Consider the following 13,369-nt stretch of genomic DNA (forward strand, 5'->3'; position numbering starts at 1 on the left):
TGGCGTTGTTAATGCCGATTTCAAAATTAAGAGTTAAGCTGAGGATAAATTTAGCCAAAAAATCCTTTTAAATTTACGAATTTAATCCTCAGTTTATCTCCCAGATCTTAACCTATAATTATCTTATGGTTATGTATACATAAAAGTTTCAAACAACAATAATAATTAATAGGGACTTAAATCAATGAAAACCAGTAGAAATATTTTGTTCGTCTTCACCTCCTCCATTGAATGTCTGGTTCTTTATGTCCCTATCTCTTTCTCTCTCTCTCTCTCTCTCTCGTGTAGCTGAAACCAAAGGAAAAAAAGCGAAATTATAAAATCGTTAATTACATCGAGCATTTAAGGATTACATAAATATTAATGGGAGTAATTAATATTTCAATGACGAAGGATTTTTTTTAATTCAATTTGCCGAAGTTACGCCCACTGGCTAATGGAGGGTTTTATCGGCTTGTACCGGGTGAGGCTCCACCACTTCTCCAGTATTTAATTACCCGTGTAGCATTTCCAATGATATAATATGTGTTTAACATCTCTACTCTTGAAGGATTTCTCAATTTGTGGGTAATTAAGAATTCGCCCACCATGGGTTTGAATGAGACGTAATATCGTGTTTTGCATTGTATTAGAGTGGGATTTGAAGGAGGGAAAACAACAATGTTTGATAATAATAATGTTATGAAAATATTGCGCAAATTTATTCAGTAACGAATTGACGTTGTGAGAGGCTACAGGGTGGCTCTAAATTAAATTTAAAAGTTGGTAATGCTTCACTGTCGTTGGTATGCACTGCTTTGGTTTTCAAGCAATCAACACATAATGTCATTTTTAAACAAACAAAACTTAAGCCATAAAGCAAGTCTGGCGCCACTTTGTAATTTATTGTTTTCTCGCATCTTATTGGCCTATTAAAGCAAGTTTGTTTAAAAGTTTCTTTTTATTGCTTGTGATGAAATCTTCGAATTGGATCGGACGTATATAATTGCAAAAGAATATGCATTTGCGCATAAGTTATAAAAAATGTCGCTCTAGTTTATATGACGAAATAACTTAGCTTTTAAGTTTGACTTGAGTCTTCTATTATATGTTTTGTTTTAATAGATAAAATCCGAAATTTCCTTATTAAATTCCTTAACAAACATTCCAGCTTCCCTTAGATAAATAATGGGTTCATTTAATGCAACATTGGTAACGCAAAGAATTTCTATATTACTTGAAACAATACTTGAAATAGCATTAAATTTCCTTTGCTACGATTTATCACAAGCCCACGCTGAGGCTCAAAAGGCAGCTGTTAGCCAAAAAAAACTATTTCTGTAACGCTTCAAAATGGCCTCTGTCGGTTTACAAACAAAAGAAGACATTTTTCTGTCAGGGAGGCTCTGACAGTAGCAGTTCAGTAATCCCATGTGACTGACAGATGACAGAAAGTGACATTACAAGCCGTCAATATTTGTTGGATTTCAAGTGCAGAAATTGACGGATAGGTCTGGTTAGATTTTTCCAAATAAAAATAGTAGATTTCAAAATGGTAAACTTATCATAGAAATAAATAGAAATAAATTTTATGTTTCCACGCTTAATGTTGTCAGTTATTTTTGACGTTGACAGGTGGACATATCAAGGATTTTTATTTGTTTGCCTGAGAACTTGAATGTGTCGGAAACTATCGGAGATGCGAGAATAAACAAACAATTTGGAATGAAAAATTTCCAAATTTGAAAACATAAAGCGTGCGTAATGGGCCCATTATCTATTATGCACATACCCCACATTCCTAATCACCCATGACGATCTCTTTGACCCGCAGCTCTAGCCGCTCCGGAGACGCTTTTCGACAACATCGGCGTTCTCGATGTGACCGACTTCTTCGCGGCCAACGGGGGCCCGGGGGGGACAGGCCGCTCGCACCTGTTCGCGTTTCGTCCCCCTTCACGTGCCCCCCTCATCCCCAGGGGGCTGCGACCGCCCCCCAGGGCTCCCTTCCGCCATCACCCACCCCTCCTGCGAAGCTCATCCCTCTGGAGCAAGAACAAGAGGGCGAAAACCGGGATTTCCTAGACCAGATGTGCGGATACGAGGTCAAGCGCCGCAGCACCCGGTCGCGGTGGTACTGAAACCCATGGAAGAAAATGTCGATTTGAAGAGTTTTTCGGGGTTGACGGGTGGCAGATGGTACATTCTCCTCCATGGGAATCGCGGATTGTTGGATTTAAAGGAGGATGTTTGATGGCAGTTAATTAAACAGAGAGAAGCACTCGGATTGTTTACCCATCTTATATTAGAATAGGAGAGGATTGGCTGATGAAAGAAACTGCTTCAAGATAATGAAGGAGAATTAAGATTTCTTTTGAGAAAAATAAAATAATGGGAGTTTGAGGATGTTTGTTTTATTGAAGTTACAAAGAAGTCGTGCAACTTCGTACCTAGGTCAATTTGAACTGTAAATTACTCTTAAGGAACTTTAAAGAAAGTTGTACAAGTGGCGAAAAAGCAATTGAAATTCATGATTTTTTATAAAAGCACATTCGCCAAAATGTCAAAAATTTCACACAGGGGTAATTTTAGCATATTTTGAAGACACTTTTGATGCATTTGATTTAATAAAATTGAATTTTTAAATCGTTAAAATGAACATTAAAACCACATACATATCACCCAAATTCCAATTCATCAAAATCCTAGCTAAATTTATTTGAAAAAAATCTGAAATTTTTGTCATATTTCTCCATTTCAATGGAAATTTTCCTTCGGGTAAACTTACACAAAACTTAAAATGATTTCACGCTTAGAAGACAATTATTTACAGTAACAAAAAAAATTGAAATTCACCAATAACCCAAAAAAATAACTCACCATTTTCCGCAGTCTTCCGTGGTACCCGTCACCAAGACACGCAAAACAAACTTAGGAACTGCACTGCGCTGAATGGTACCTCTGGGCCGCGTTTGTGGTCGGTGGCGCTGCGGTCGGTGGTACCCGCCTCGCACCGCCTTACATGGTGCTGGTGCCGTAAATGGCGAGGCTATTGTTGGGGCTACCGGGCTTTGCGAGCCGCGGGGCCCCTTTGGTACCACCGCGCAAAAAATCACGTGGCGGCACGCGCTTCATCTTGCCACCGAAAGAATGCTCAAGGGTTCCATGCTTTCGGCGGGTACCACCAACCTTCGCATAAATTAAGAGCGCAAGCCGGGGAATGTCCGTTTTGGCTGGGAGAATTGCAGGAATCGTGATAGTTAGGGTACCACTGATGTTATTTTTTTGTTGGGATAAAATTCAGTGGGTTCAAAAATTAGAAATTACTTAATAATTAGATCTGTTGTCTACTTTCATGCCTGTCTGAAAGCTGTCTCAATCTTTCGGTTATGAAAGGCCTAAAAACCGTGTTTTAATATTGATTTATTGCCTAATTGTTTTTTTTTTGTTTCAGGTAAGTGTCCACTTCCTGCTTTTTTAAAAACCGTTGGGTAAGTATGATGGGGTATTCGTTCTTCGTGATGAGATAGAAGTTTTCGCTGACATGAACATTGATTTTGGTTTATTCTTATTTCGAATCGGCGATATGTTACATGAGAGACTATTGTCTATATCAAAAGCTAACATGGGAAAATTTTAATAAATTACAGTTTTCATATTTAATTCTGTCAATTTGCCCAAGAGTACTCGTCATATCTGCACTTTCACAACTGCACTACACGTTCAGTGAAATGTTCGTCACAATCCTTGTCAGTTTTCTCTTTTCCAAAGATTCAAACAGTGAAGAATTCTCGCAATTTCTACACTTTCACGAAACTCAAATTGTGGGGAAAATCTCAAAGATTCAAAAAGATTAGACAAAGTTACATTCTTCTTCTACAGTTACACTTTTATAGCAATCGAGTTTTGGTCAAAATCATTGTCCTGAACTGCCTTCTTATCTTCGTTCCAATTCGCAAAGAGTGAAGAGAATTTACTTCACAATTTGACCCAAGATTGCTCCCAATTTCTGCACTTTCACTGAACTCAAAAACCGATCAATATCCTTGTCTTGTGTTGCTTTCTTTTTTCCTTTTTGGAGATTCAAAATGTGAAGCGTATAGTTAATAATTTAATCTAAAAAAATATTCGCTATTTGGTCATGTACTTTCATAATCGTCCAGTTTTGGTTAAAAACCTTCATGCTGAATTACGCCATTTTTTCCGTTCATAATTTAATGGAATACTCTTAATTACTTCCTTTCATAATATTCAAATTGTGAAGCCAAGTTCTTCACTTCTTGTCTCTGCGAAAACAAGAAAGACACGCAATGCAGGACAAGTTTTTTAAGCCAAATTTGAGGATTATGAAAGTGTAGAACGGGTGAAAAATTTTGCGTCCCCTTCTAGAGCAAACTTACAATTCTGGCCAGATATTTTCGTTAAGATTCGAGTGCAATTCATAATATTTTGAGCTCAGAGATGGTTTTGGATGGATTCGAAAATTGTCTGCTAATTTTCTTTTTGCAAATTGGTACAAAAACCGTCCGCAATTAGCCTAAATTAACCATCAAGATGGGACACTCACAAAGCGCAGCAGTAGCAACAGCAGTAGCAGCAAATGCAGTAACAAAGATGGACATTTTTATCGCTCCGAGAACACAGGTTCAATTATGTTCAATAAGCAGCAGATAAAATCGGATGTTACAATCTTTAGTGGCCCATATCATGGACGCATCTGGATATTATTGCGAGACCGATCCTAATCTGGGTCTTTCTTCTGCTACCGACTCGCAGGACTTAACGAATGGCCTTCGAGACGACAATTACCCGAACAATGGCCATTATATTGTTATCGGGTAAAAATATTGACTTATTATATTCATGCGTTATGTCTTTGGGAGCAACTCTTATGTTGCGTGGGCGCACACGACATATGATCGCCTTTTTCCGATTTTCGGACCTGATAAAACCATATGGGAACGGTTATGGGCGTGTGGGTACTACCTGCTATCGCAAAATCGACGAAACGGCCCATGGGCGCTTCAACGATGATGATTTCCTTGAATAACTGTGCCGAGATGATGATAACAATTGTCCCACATGGAGTTGGTGCTTGTTAGTGCCTGATCTTAAAACAAATTTCTGAGCACTTTTAATTAAAAATCGACTTTTTCCCTTCAAGAAGAGATGGTCTTACAGTTATTCACGCAGTCTTGTCCATCTATGTGCCCTGTCAAAATCAATAATAATTGGCAGATTCTCACGGAACAAAAAATTTTTTCATCATGCTGAAATTAATATTTTGTCTCGGGAATATTTTCGGAACCCGTTTCGTCGAACTCTTCGGCACCGGGTCACGTTCTCAGGCTCACTTTGTATGTGACGTAAATTCTCTACATCGATCACACTCTTTTTGCTTTCGTGCATTATGCAGCAATATGAAGGCTTCTCCGTCTGTGAATTTGACGGTGCATTCTCTCCAATTTGTTCAACGAAAATCAAAAATGCACGGGAATTTTGTTTTCATCTCCCGGAATAATTTGAGAAATTTAACCTGTGTTGTAGAACATAAATATTGAATTTTTCGAAATTTGACAGCTGTGAAAATGCAGAAATGGCGAAACTTCCTAGAGAAAATTTCTAGGAAACAGACGAAATGCTGGTCGTGATGTACTGCGTGTTTTTGTTCCCTTTTTTGTCCCCAGAAGTGAAAAAATTTGGTACATAATTGAATCCAATGAGAGCCACATTTGTTGTACTTTTATAACTCTCAAATTTGAATTTAAATCCCTGGAAACTGTAAGTTCCATGCGGTAAAAAGGTCGTAATTTCGTAGAGAACTGCTTGCTCTTTCATAAATTTCAATTTTGCCATCCTTGTTTCCAGAAGGAACGAAGCATTTTCTATTTGACTGATTTATAGATAGAACATTAACCATCATTTTCAAGCCAAAAAGGAGATATCGAGTCCCAAATTTTTGCTTACTAAACAGGAATTTGTCGATTTTCAACGGAGCCTCAAAAGCTTGATTGATAAATAGGGAAAGTAGTAGGAAAAGTGACAATTTCGAACACAGTCGACTTAAACAATTGAGAGTTGCCTTATACCCATAATAGAAATTTGACGTTACCTGCGTTCATCATTTTATATATGTAAAGTTGAGGTTAAAGCATAGGCGATGCCTCCGATTTACATTTATCTTCCAAAAATTTACACATGAGAGTCGCAAATGATGAGATTTACGTAGGTTGTTGGCTGTGTAGAAGATATTGGCACCACTTTACCGTCCTTATATGCAAAATACCGATAGGAAATATTTCCTTTTGAAATTGGGTCTCGATTTAGCACCCCATTGTGCGAGGCCGGTCTTAAGTCTTCGGCCGTGTTCGGACCGAATGTCGGACAAGGTTCCTTTACGTCCTCCGGCCTCTCCATACATTTAAAAGTCATCAAATCGCAGATAAATCCCTCGATAAGGACAGATACAAATCCTCAGCGCAAGCAGGACAATGCGCCCGGCAACAAACAACAATTAATTCGAATAATTAGTAGTCTTGGCTCGACCGCGACTAGATTTACACTCGCATCTCGTCTTCCAAATTTGACGAAGACAACTTCTGGTCGCTTCCAATAGAAAAGCGTAGACAGCGTGGCTTTGCCTCGCCTATTATAGGTTTATTGGTTGCGACCAGACCAAATGGGGAAAGACAACCATGAAAAACCCACTTGTATCATGGAAATTGCTTTGTCGCTGCTGGTTCGTCCCCGTTTTTTGCTCCAGGAGGAGAGATGCATCGAATTCGCATTCCTAGAAGCATGTTTGGTTTAAAAATAGAACCTATCAGGGGCGGATTAAACAGGGGGAGAGGGGAACAAAAAAAGTTCTGCAATCTTGGAAACCGAATTTTCCATCATCTTTGTCTGCCAATCCCGTGCAGTCCGCCCCTGGAACTGTTATTGTTTCGTTTCTTGCGAATCTCGAGAATTTCGTGCAGTTGTTATCAATAAACGAAACACAAATACCTTCGCATACTTCTTGCTGCTCGGTTATGCAGATGCCAATGGATCTTTTTGCCCTAAACGTGAAATCATTCTCTTGCGAAGCCCCCACGCAGAGTCTTATTAGCACGATAATTTGTTAATCGGAATCGATCGCATTGTGCTTTTTTCCACGTCTTAATGGATTTGGAACTCTAATGCAGAAATGAGCAAACACGACCATCAATGCCGAATCGCACGTCCATTATCTCATAAACGAGTTTGTTTTATTCACGAGTCGCTACTGATTATACACGTACGAATCAGCTATTCCCTTATTGAAGCGGTCGTAATATTTTAAAAATAGTTTGATATATGTAAGAGTCGTGTAAACTCGTTTTTTCACTTCGTAATAAGTCGGTGTTAATGACGTTGAACTGAATGATGTTGCATGTTAATACTTATTAGCAAAGAAGTCCAGAAAGAGCAGTAGAAACTATGAAATTCTGAACGTCGATATAAAACCACCTCCCTATTTGCTTTAGGAATTTAAAGTAGCTTTTGAGAGAGGAAACTCTTCTGCATTGATCTGCGCAAAAATTTACACCATAGCCCATCTCTACTAAGAGTTGTGATTTTTAGACATTAATCAATGCAGACACTTCCCCTAATTTGCAAAGTTCATAAATATTTGAAAAATCATAACTTGTAGTAGAGATGAGCGATTGTGTCAATTCTTGCGCAGATCGATACAGACGAGTCTCCTGTCTCCTGAGCTATATTAAATTGCTAGAGTAAATAGGGAGGTGGTTTTATATCGATATCTCATGAAATCATAATTTTGTTAGAAGTGGGCCTTTGTGGATTATTATGTGGACCATACATGAACCTTGTAAATTAGAAAAAAAGTATCTGACCCAACTTCATCCAAGTCAACCTGAATCAGAAACATTGGCAACGTGCTAATTTGTTTTGAAAAGATTATTGTTGTGTTTTACTAGACCCAAGTTAAGAGTCAACCTCTCGCCATTCGCCGTGGAGCGCTATTTTTATTATATTTTTGCTTATGTTTCTTTCGTCATACATAAACACCCTTTTCCAGGAACTTAGCTGGCACCATATTTTCGCTTGTACTTATCGATACTTTTTAGCACTTGAATCATTAGTTTTTGCCAATACACCTTAGCTCTAGTTAGGAAGCTTGTTCGTAATTCGTGCCCGAAATAGTGTGCGAACTTAGGATGGTCCGATTGTGATTATCCAGTCCGTAGTTCCCTTCATCACCTCCCTGTAACTCTACGAGAAGCATCTTGCAAGTTTTTGGTCCCGTCAATCCGGAAGCCCACGAGCCGACCATCGCACCATCATTCGTTGGTTGGTTGGCGAATCACGCAACCAAAGTGTCTTATAAGAATATTTGGGCTTGACGTAATTGTTCTTGGTCCAGCAAACTCCGAAACAACTTATAAAGTGATTTGTTTCATTGTTAAATAATGCATCCCAATCAGGTTTGCAAAAATGAAGAATTCGTTTAACGAAGTACACGTCAACGCGACAGTTTGACCGAGAAAGAGTTTGCAAGTTTTGCGAAGTTCTGAAGTACTAAAACTGAGGGGTACCACACGTAGTCTTACTTCGGTTAAGAGGCAATTATCGGCCAATTTATTGTCTCTATCCCCAAAGCGCAACACTCAAATGAATAGCCAGATTGATCTTCTGTTGGGGTATTGCAGCTATACCGTATATTCAACGAAAAGTGGGTATACTCGACCTCTAGTATTTACAAAGAAAAGTGGTTAAAGCTTTGTTATACAGGACAAAAGGGATAATGGGTACTAAAATCTAATCACGCTGGGTATACCAAAAAATGGCGATGTACATAGGCGTAACATTAGGACACATTACGTTAAAAAAATAGCAAATTTTACTTTAAAAAGAATTTAAAACAAAGTTTTCCATGGCACAACGTTTGCTAGGGTGACATAAGCTGTTGTTTTCGACATTCTATGAATAGTTATCAAATTCTGTCTTCCTTATTAAAAACACTTCAGGGCACAACGATCAATAAATGGCAACATGAGTTTCTTCATTTGTTTTCAAAATGTCGTGGATTGGCCAAAGTGACGTGAGCCGCCAGATGCGTGTCAGTGTTGCCAAATATGCAAGGATTTCCAAGTTTTCACTTAAAAAAAAAAGCAAATTTGTGAACGCAAATTGTTCCTGCGTGTAGATGTTTTCAATCAATTTCGTTTTTGCCGGTGTCGTTGCTAATAAAAACCTGAAGATTTTGAAGAAACGACGCCCCTAATTAAGTACATAAATTATCGTTCGCATCGGCCAGGCAAATGTGTAAAAATGAATTAATTTTACGAGAGAGCCGGTTGCAAAACCCGATCCATCGGCTTGCAGGTGGAAAGATAATTCTGCCGTATTAAAATTAAAAAATTGGCTTCATTTAGTAATTACACAATTTCTGTACGTTAATGAGTTTTCGGCATTCGGGAATTTCAATAATACAACAATCGGGCAACGAAAATTGCCAGATAAAGAAACGGTGCATTGGGCATTTAATCATGTATAATAAGAACACTTATTTATTACCAAAAGTATGTAGTTTTCCTTTACATAGACGTATGCAATATTCATATTGCAACATGACGGAAAAAATTATTAATTGAACATAGCTGACGATTAATTTGCATGTCAACATGGGGCCGCTATTAACGGTTTGCTATGACTGCGTTCGAAAATCCATTTTTCCCAATGTTAGAATTTCGATGGTTTCAATTATTTTTTAAACCCCAAATTGCCCGCCACTGGACTAATAGTGCGGCGGTGGTACCGGCGGACAAGGCTATCGGGAACAGCGCGGCGGCTGTCAAGCGTTTTGGCGCCGGGGTCTTTGATCAGTGGGGCACTGACCCCTGGCCATCTGACCGCTTCCGACTCCGTTTCACCCCGTTGGGGACACCCCCGCGGTCTCTTTTCGCATCCCCCGAAACCCCCGACCGAAACCTGCGCGGGGACAAGTTCGTTTCAGTCTGAAAACCGAAGGAATTCTCACAGTTTGGGAAGCGGAAAAAATGCAGTCCGACGCGCCATGTGTTTGTTCTCGAGAGAGAAATCATACTTTTACTGCCGCCTCGGACAGCCGGATGATTTAAGCAGTGTTTCGTCACAATTTGTTTACAGATTGTTCGAGGATCCCGGACAAAGCGAGAAATGCTACCTCTTATAAATCCTTTGATGGGAGAACTTGCAGGAGAAGAACTTTTCCATCTCCATATATTAGTAGCATCATTAGTACACTAAACTTTTCATAAAATCTCCTATGGATGATCAAATCTAATCTAAACCACTTTTAGACTGGAATATCAGATTTATAGTCCAGTTTCTAGTTCTTCCCAAAAAGTCAGTTCAGGTTCGTTTTTGAGGTATGTAGGCATAATTTTTCATTTTGGCATGTGCGTGGTTTTCAAATTACATTACTAAACCCCGAATAATTATGAAGTTTTTGCCATAGAATTACGCTAATAATCCTGCCTTTTGTGCTAGAATAACGCATTTTAACACTGAGCTTACTGCCTTTATATCACATACAAAGTGTTGCAAATTATTTATAAAAACATTTAATACGGAAAGTGAAAGACGCCAGTAACATGTGAAGCATGAGTTGTGATTGGCCAGATACGAGAAGTTATGGCCACATTAAGCCAATCAAAACGCGCGCTAAATCATGCATTAGTGAAAAATCATATATTAATTCAATCCAAGCCGCTTCTCTTTTAATCCTCACTGATTTAATCTTCATCAATTAATAAATAACCAATTGTTCTCGATTTTTGTGTAACACCGAAAAATCTCCCGATTTCATGATTTTTTTTGCGCTGAAACCCTTCTCTTTTGTTCCAGGAAGACCTCCCAGGAGGCGACTACAGCGAAATAGAGGAGGACGATGAGGACGCCTCCGAAGAGGAAGAGGAACCGCCTAAAAAGCTGCACATTCAAAACAACGGCATCCCGCAACTCTCTTCGAGCAATAATCACTCTTCTTCGCAAACCCCTATATCCACTACTCCAGAAACCAAAGACAAGTCCTCAATCATAAGCCAAATTAAGCAATTCAATAACGCCTTGATCCAATCCAATAAAGTCAAAATATCCATCCCATCTACTAGTCCTCCCCAACCTTCTAAAGCAATAATTCCACCCCCTCCACAACTGCAGCGTCTTCCCCCATCAACCCCACTAGTGATAACCCCGCAACCGTCCGCAGACAGCCCCAAAGCGAGGCCCTTAGTGGTGAAAACCCCAAATGGTGTGGCTTTCGCCAGTGTGTCAGAGGGGATGATTTTGGGTATTACCCCCGAATCTAAGTACGTGATAATGCCCATTAGTTCGGTGGTGAATAGGGGGGAAATAGGGATAGCTCCTACCACCATCACGGTGAATCAGTAGTTTGGGTTATCGGTTGAGAGTTAAGAAAGATTCTTCCACAAAAGTTACTAAACTCTGTCAGAGTAGCTGTGTTTCTTTACTTAGGGTCGATTCATTGGACTATAAGACTAGGTGGGGAAGTTTTTTACTTATTCTTGAGTCAGTGAGGTAATGGCTGTGCTAAAATTGGCCTAATCGGTGAAAAAAATTTGACTGCTACTGCTGTTGCTATTGTTGCTTCCCGTACTTCGTTAGCAATACGATTTTCCTACGAAAATATTCTGTTTCTGCCCAATGTTTGGTTTAGTGTGCGGTAAAGTTACGTTACCGCACTTTTAGTTTATTTTCTGTAATGCTCTCCGTGGTTTGATTGAATTGTTTGTATAGAATCGCTTGTTATTTGGAACTATTTTTGTAATAATTATTATGATAAAAATAAAAAACATTTAATACCAAAACGTTTCCTTTTATTTTTTTTTCTCATTTTTGAATAAATTATTAAACTCAAGTTAATAAAATGGCAACGTGGCATTGCTCTTCTGTTTCAAAAGTGACATAGCGATTAATACGGTGACGCGAGTTGTCAAACAGCCAGCCATGTTGCCAGACCTTCACAGATTGTTCATTTTTTCAATACTTAAAAATGCCTGAAGAGAGAGATTCAAGAGTAGCTCCACTTACTTTACTTATTACAAGTCTAACCCCTAATTTACTTTTTTTTCAGGCTGGCAACTTATCAGGCGCAGAATCTAGCGACAGTTGCTCCGATGACGAAATGAATGGCACCGAGCCGGAACCTCTCTCCGTCTTCGTCACCCCCGACCACGAGGTATTCAGTTCCATTTCCCCCCCTTCTTCCCCGATAGAAGTCAAACCCATCCCCAGACAGCAATCATCCCCTTCAGCCACAAATTCTACCGCGTCGAAACCTACGACTCCAAATACGTCACAAGCAAGTGTGCTGGGGCCCTTGATGTACCAGACCCCCCAGGGGATGATGTATGCTACCCCCTCTAACGGGGGAGTATTGCTGAGTTTAGCTCAAGGCGATGCGAACAGTAAACATCAGTTCATCACTATTCCCTTCAGTATGATGAATGAGCAGGGAAGCGGATTGGAAGTGACAAAGAAGAAGACGAATTAAGGGTTGCGAGATTTGGGGTGGTTTTTGTTAATGGTAGAATGTAATTTGGGTATGATGAAAATGGGAATTGACGTTAATTGCATTTTAGGTGAAAAAAAGAACTATTTGGGGATTTATTTATGTGGTAGTGTCGTTTTCTGGAATTGACTGTATTCACAAAAGGACTTTTACGTCATTTATCCTTACTGCCATCATTTTTTTTTTGGAAAGTTCTTTCCATTCAATCGTTTGTCATGAGCCCTCACTCGTACGTTACGTGTTAGGTAGTACTTCTAAGTCGTAAATTATCGTATTTATTTATTTGTTTACTCACGTGCTCAACCAAAAAAGCGTAGTTTTTGTATAAATGTAAGCTGTTTTTACCAAAGATTTGACTTGTTATTAATAAATAAATTTCAAACTATCACTTGGACTATTTTTTAGGTCACCAAAAATTCAGATAAAACAGAACTTCGCTGGCCTAATTATTGTCATTCACAGAGTGCATTAGATAACTGAAGTTAAATTGTTATTCTCGGCCTAATGTTCGCCAGCCGAACCGTTAGATTTTGCCGATGCAAAAGGAAAGAAGTCCGACCCTCAAGAGGAAGTAAATCCGAGACATGGCTACCTCTTCCGGTCAATTTTAATGGCCTTACGCTCACGTTCAATTTTCGTCTTACTGTACTCACTCGCGTTCTTGGAAAATCAATTTCGGCTTCGCAGGAAAATTTCCGGGTTGACGGCCTAAATTTAGCCATAGTTTGAATTAATAACGAGATGGGCGTCTATTTTAAAGTCTCCGGTAATGCGAGCCTTATAAGAAATAAATCAAACCAAATCCAGATGCCTCACGGTGTTATTTTCGCA

The 13,369-nt window shown here is 39.2% G+C and overlaps 1 protein-coding gene across 3 annotated transcripts in view; it reads left to right on the forward strand.

The window, feature by feature from the left end:
- The window catches only part of bs (blistered), a 29,567-nt gene extending 16,643 nt beyond the window's left edge, over positions 1-12,924 (forward strand). The window contains exons 3-4 of one of the 3 annotated variants that reach the window (XM_066392448.1): positions 10,852-11,315; positions 12,101-12,260. In XM_066392448.1, the coding sequence (XP_066248545.1) occupies positions 10,852-11,315; positions 12,101-12,155 (519 nt within the window). In that variant the 3' untranslated portion in view covers positions 12,156-12,260. Of the gene's footprint in view, positions 1-10,851; positions 11,835-12,100 lie in introns of those variants that run through there. The other 2 variants (XM_066392447.1, XM_066392449.1) reach the window with 2 other exon arrangements.
- Positions 12,925-13,369: the final 445 nt, after the last annotated feature.

The sequence above is a fragment of the Euwallacea similis genome, chromosome 8 (assembly GCF_039881205.1).
Source record: "Euwallacea similis isolate ESF13 chromosome 8, ESF131.1, whole genome shotgun sequence".
Taxonomy (NCBI): Eukaryota; Metazoa; Arthropoda; class Insecta; order Coleoptera; family Curculionidae; genus Euwallacea; species Euwallacea similis.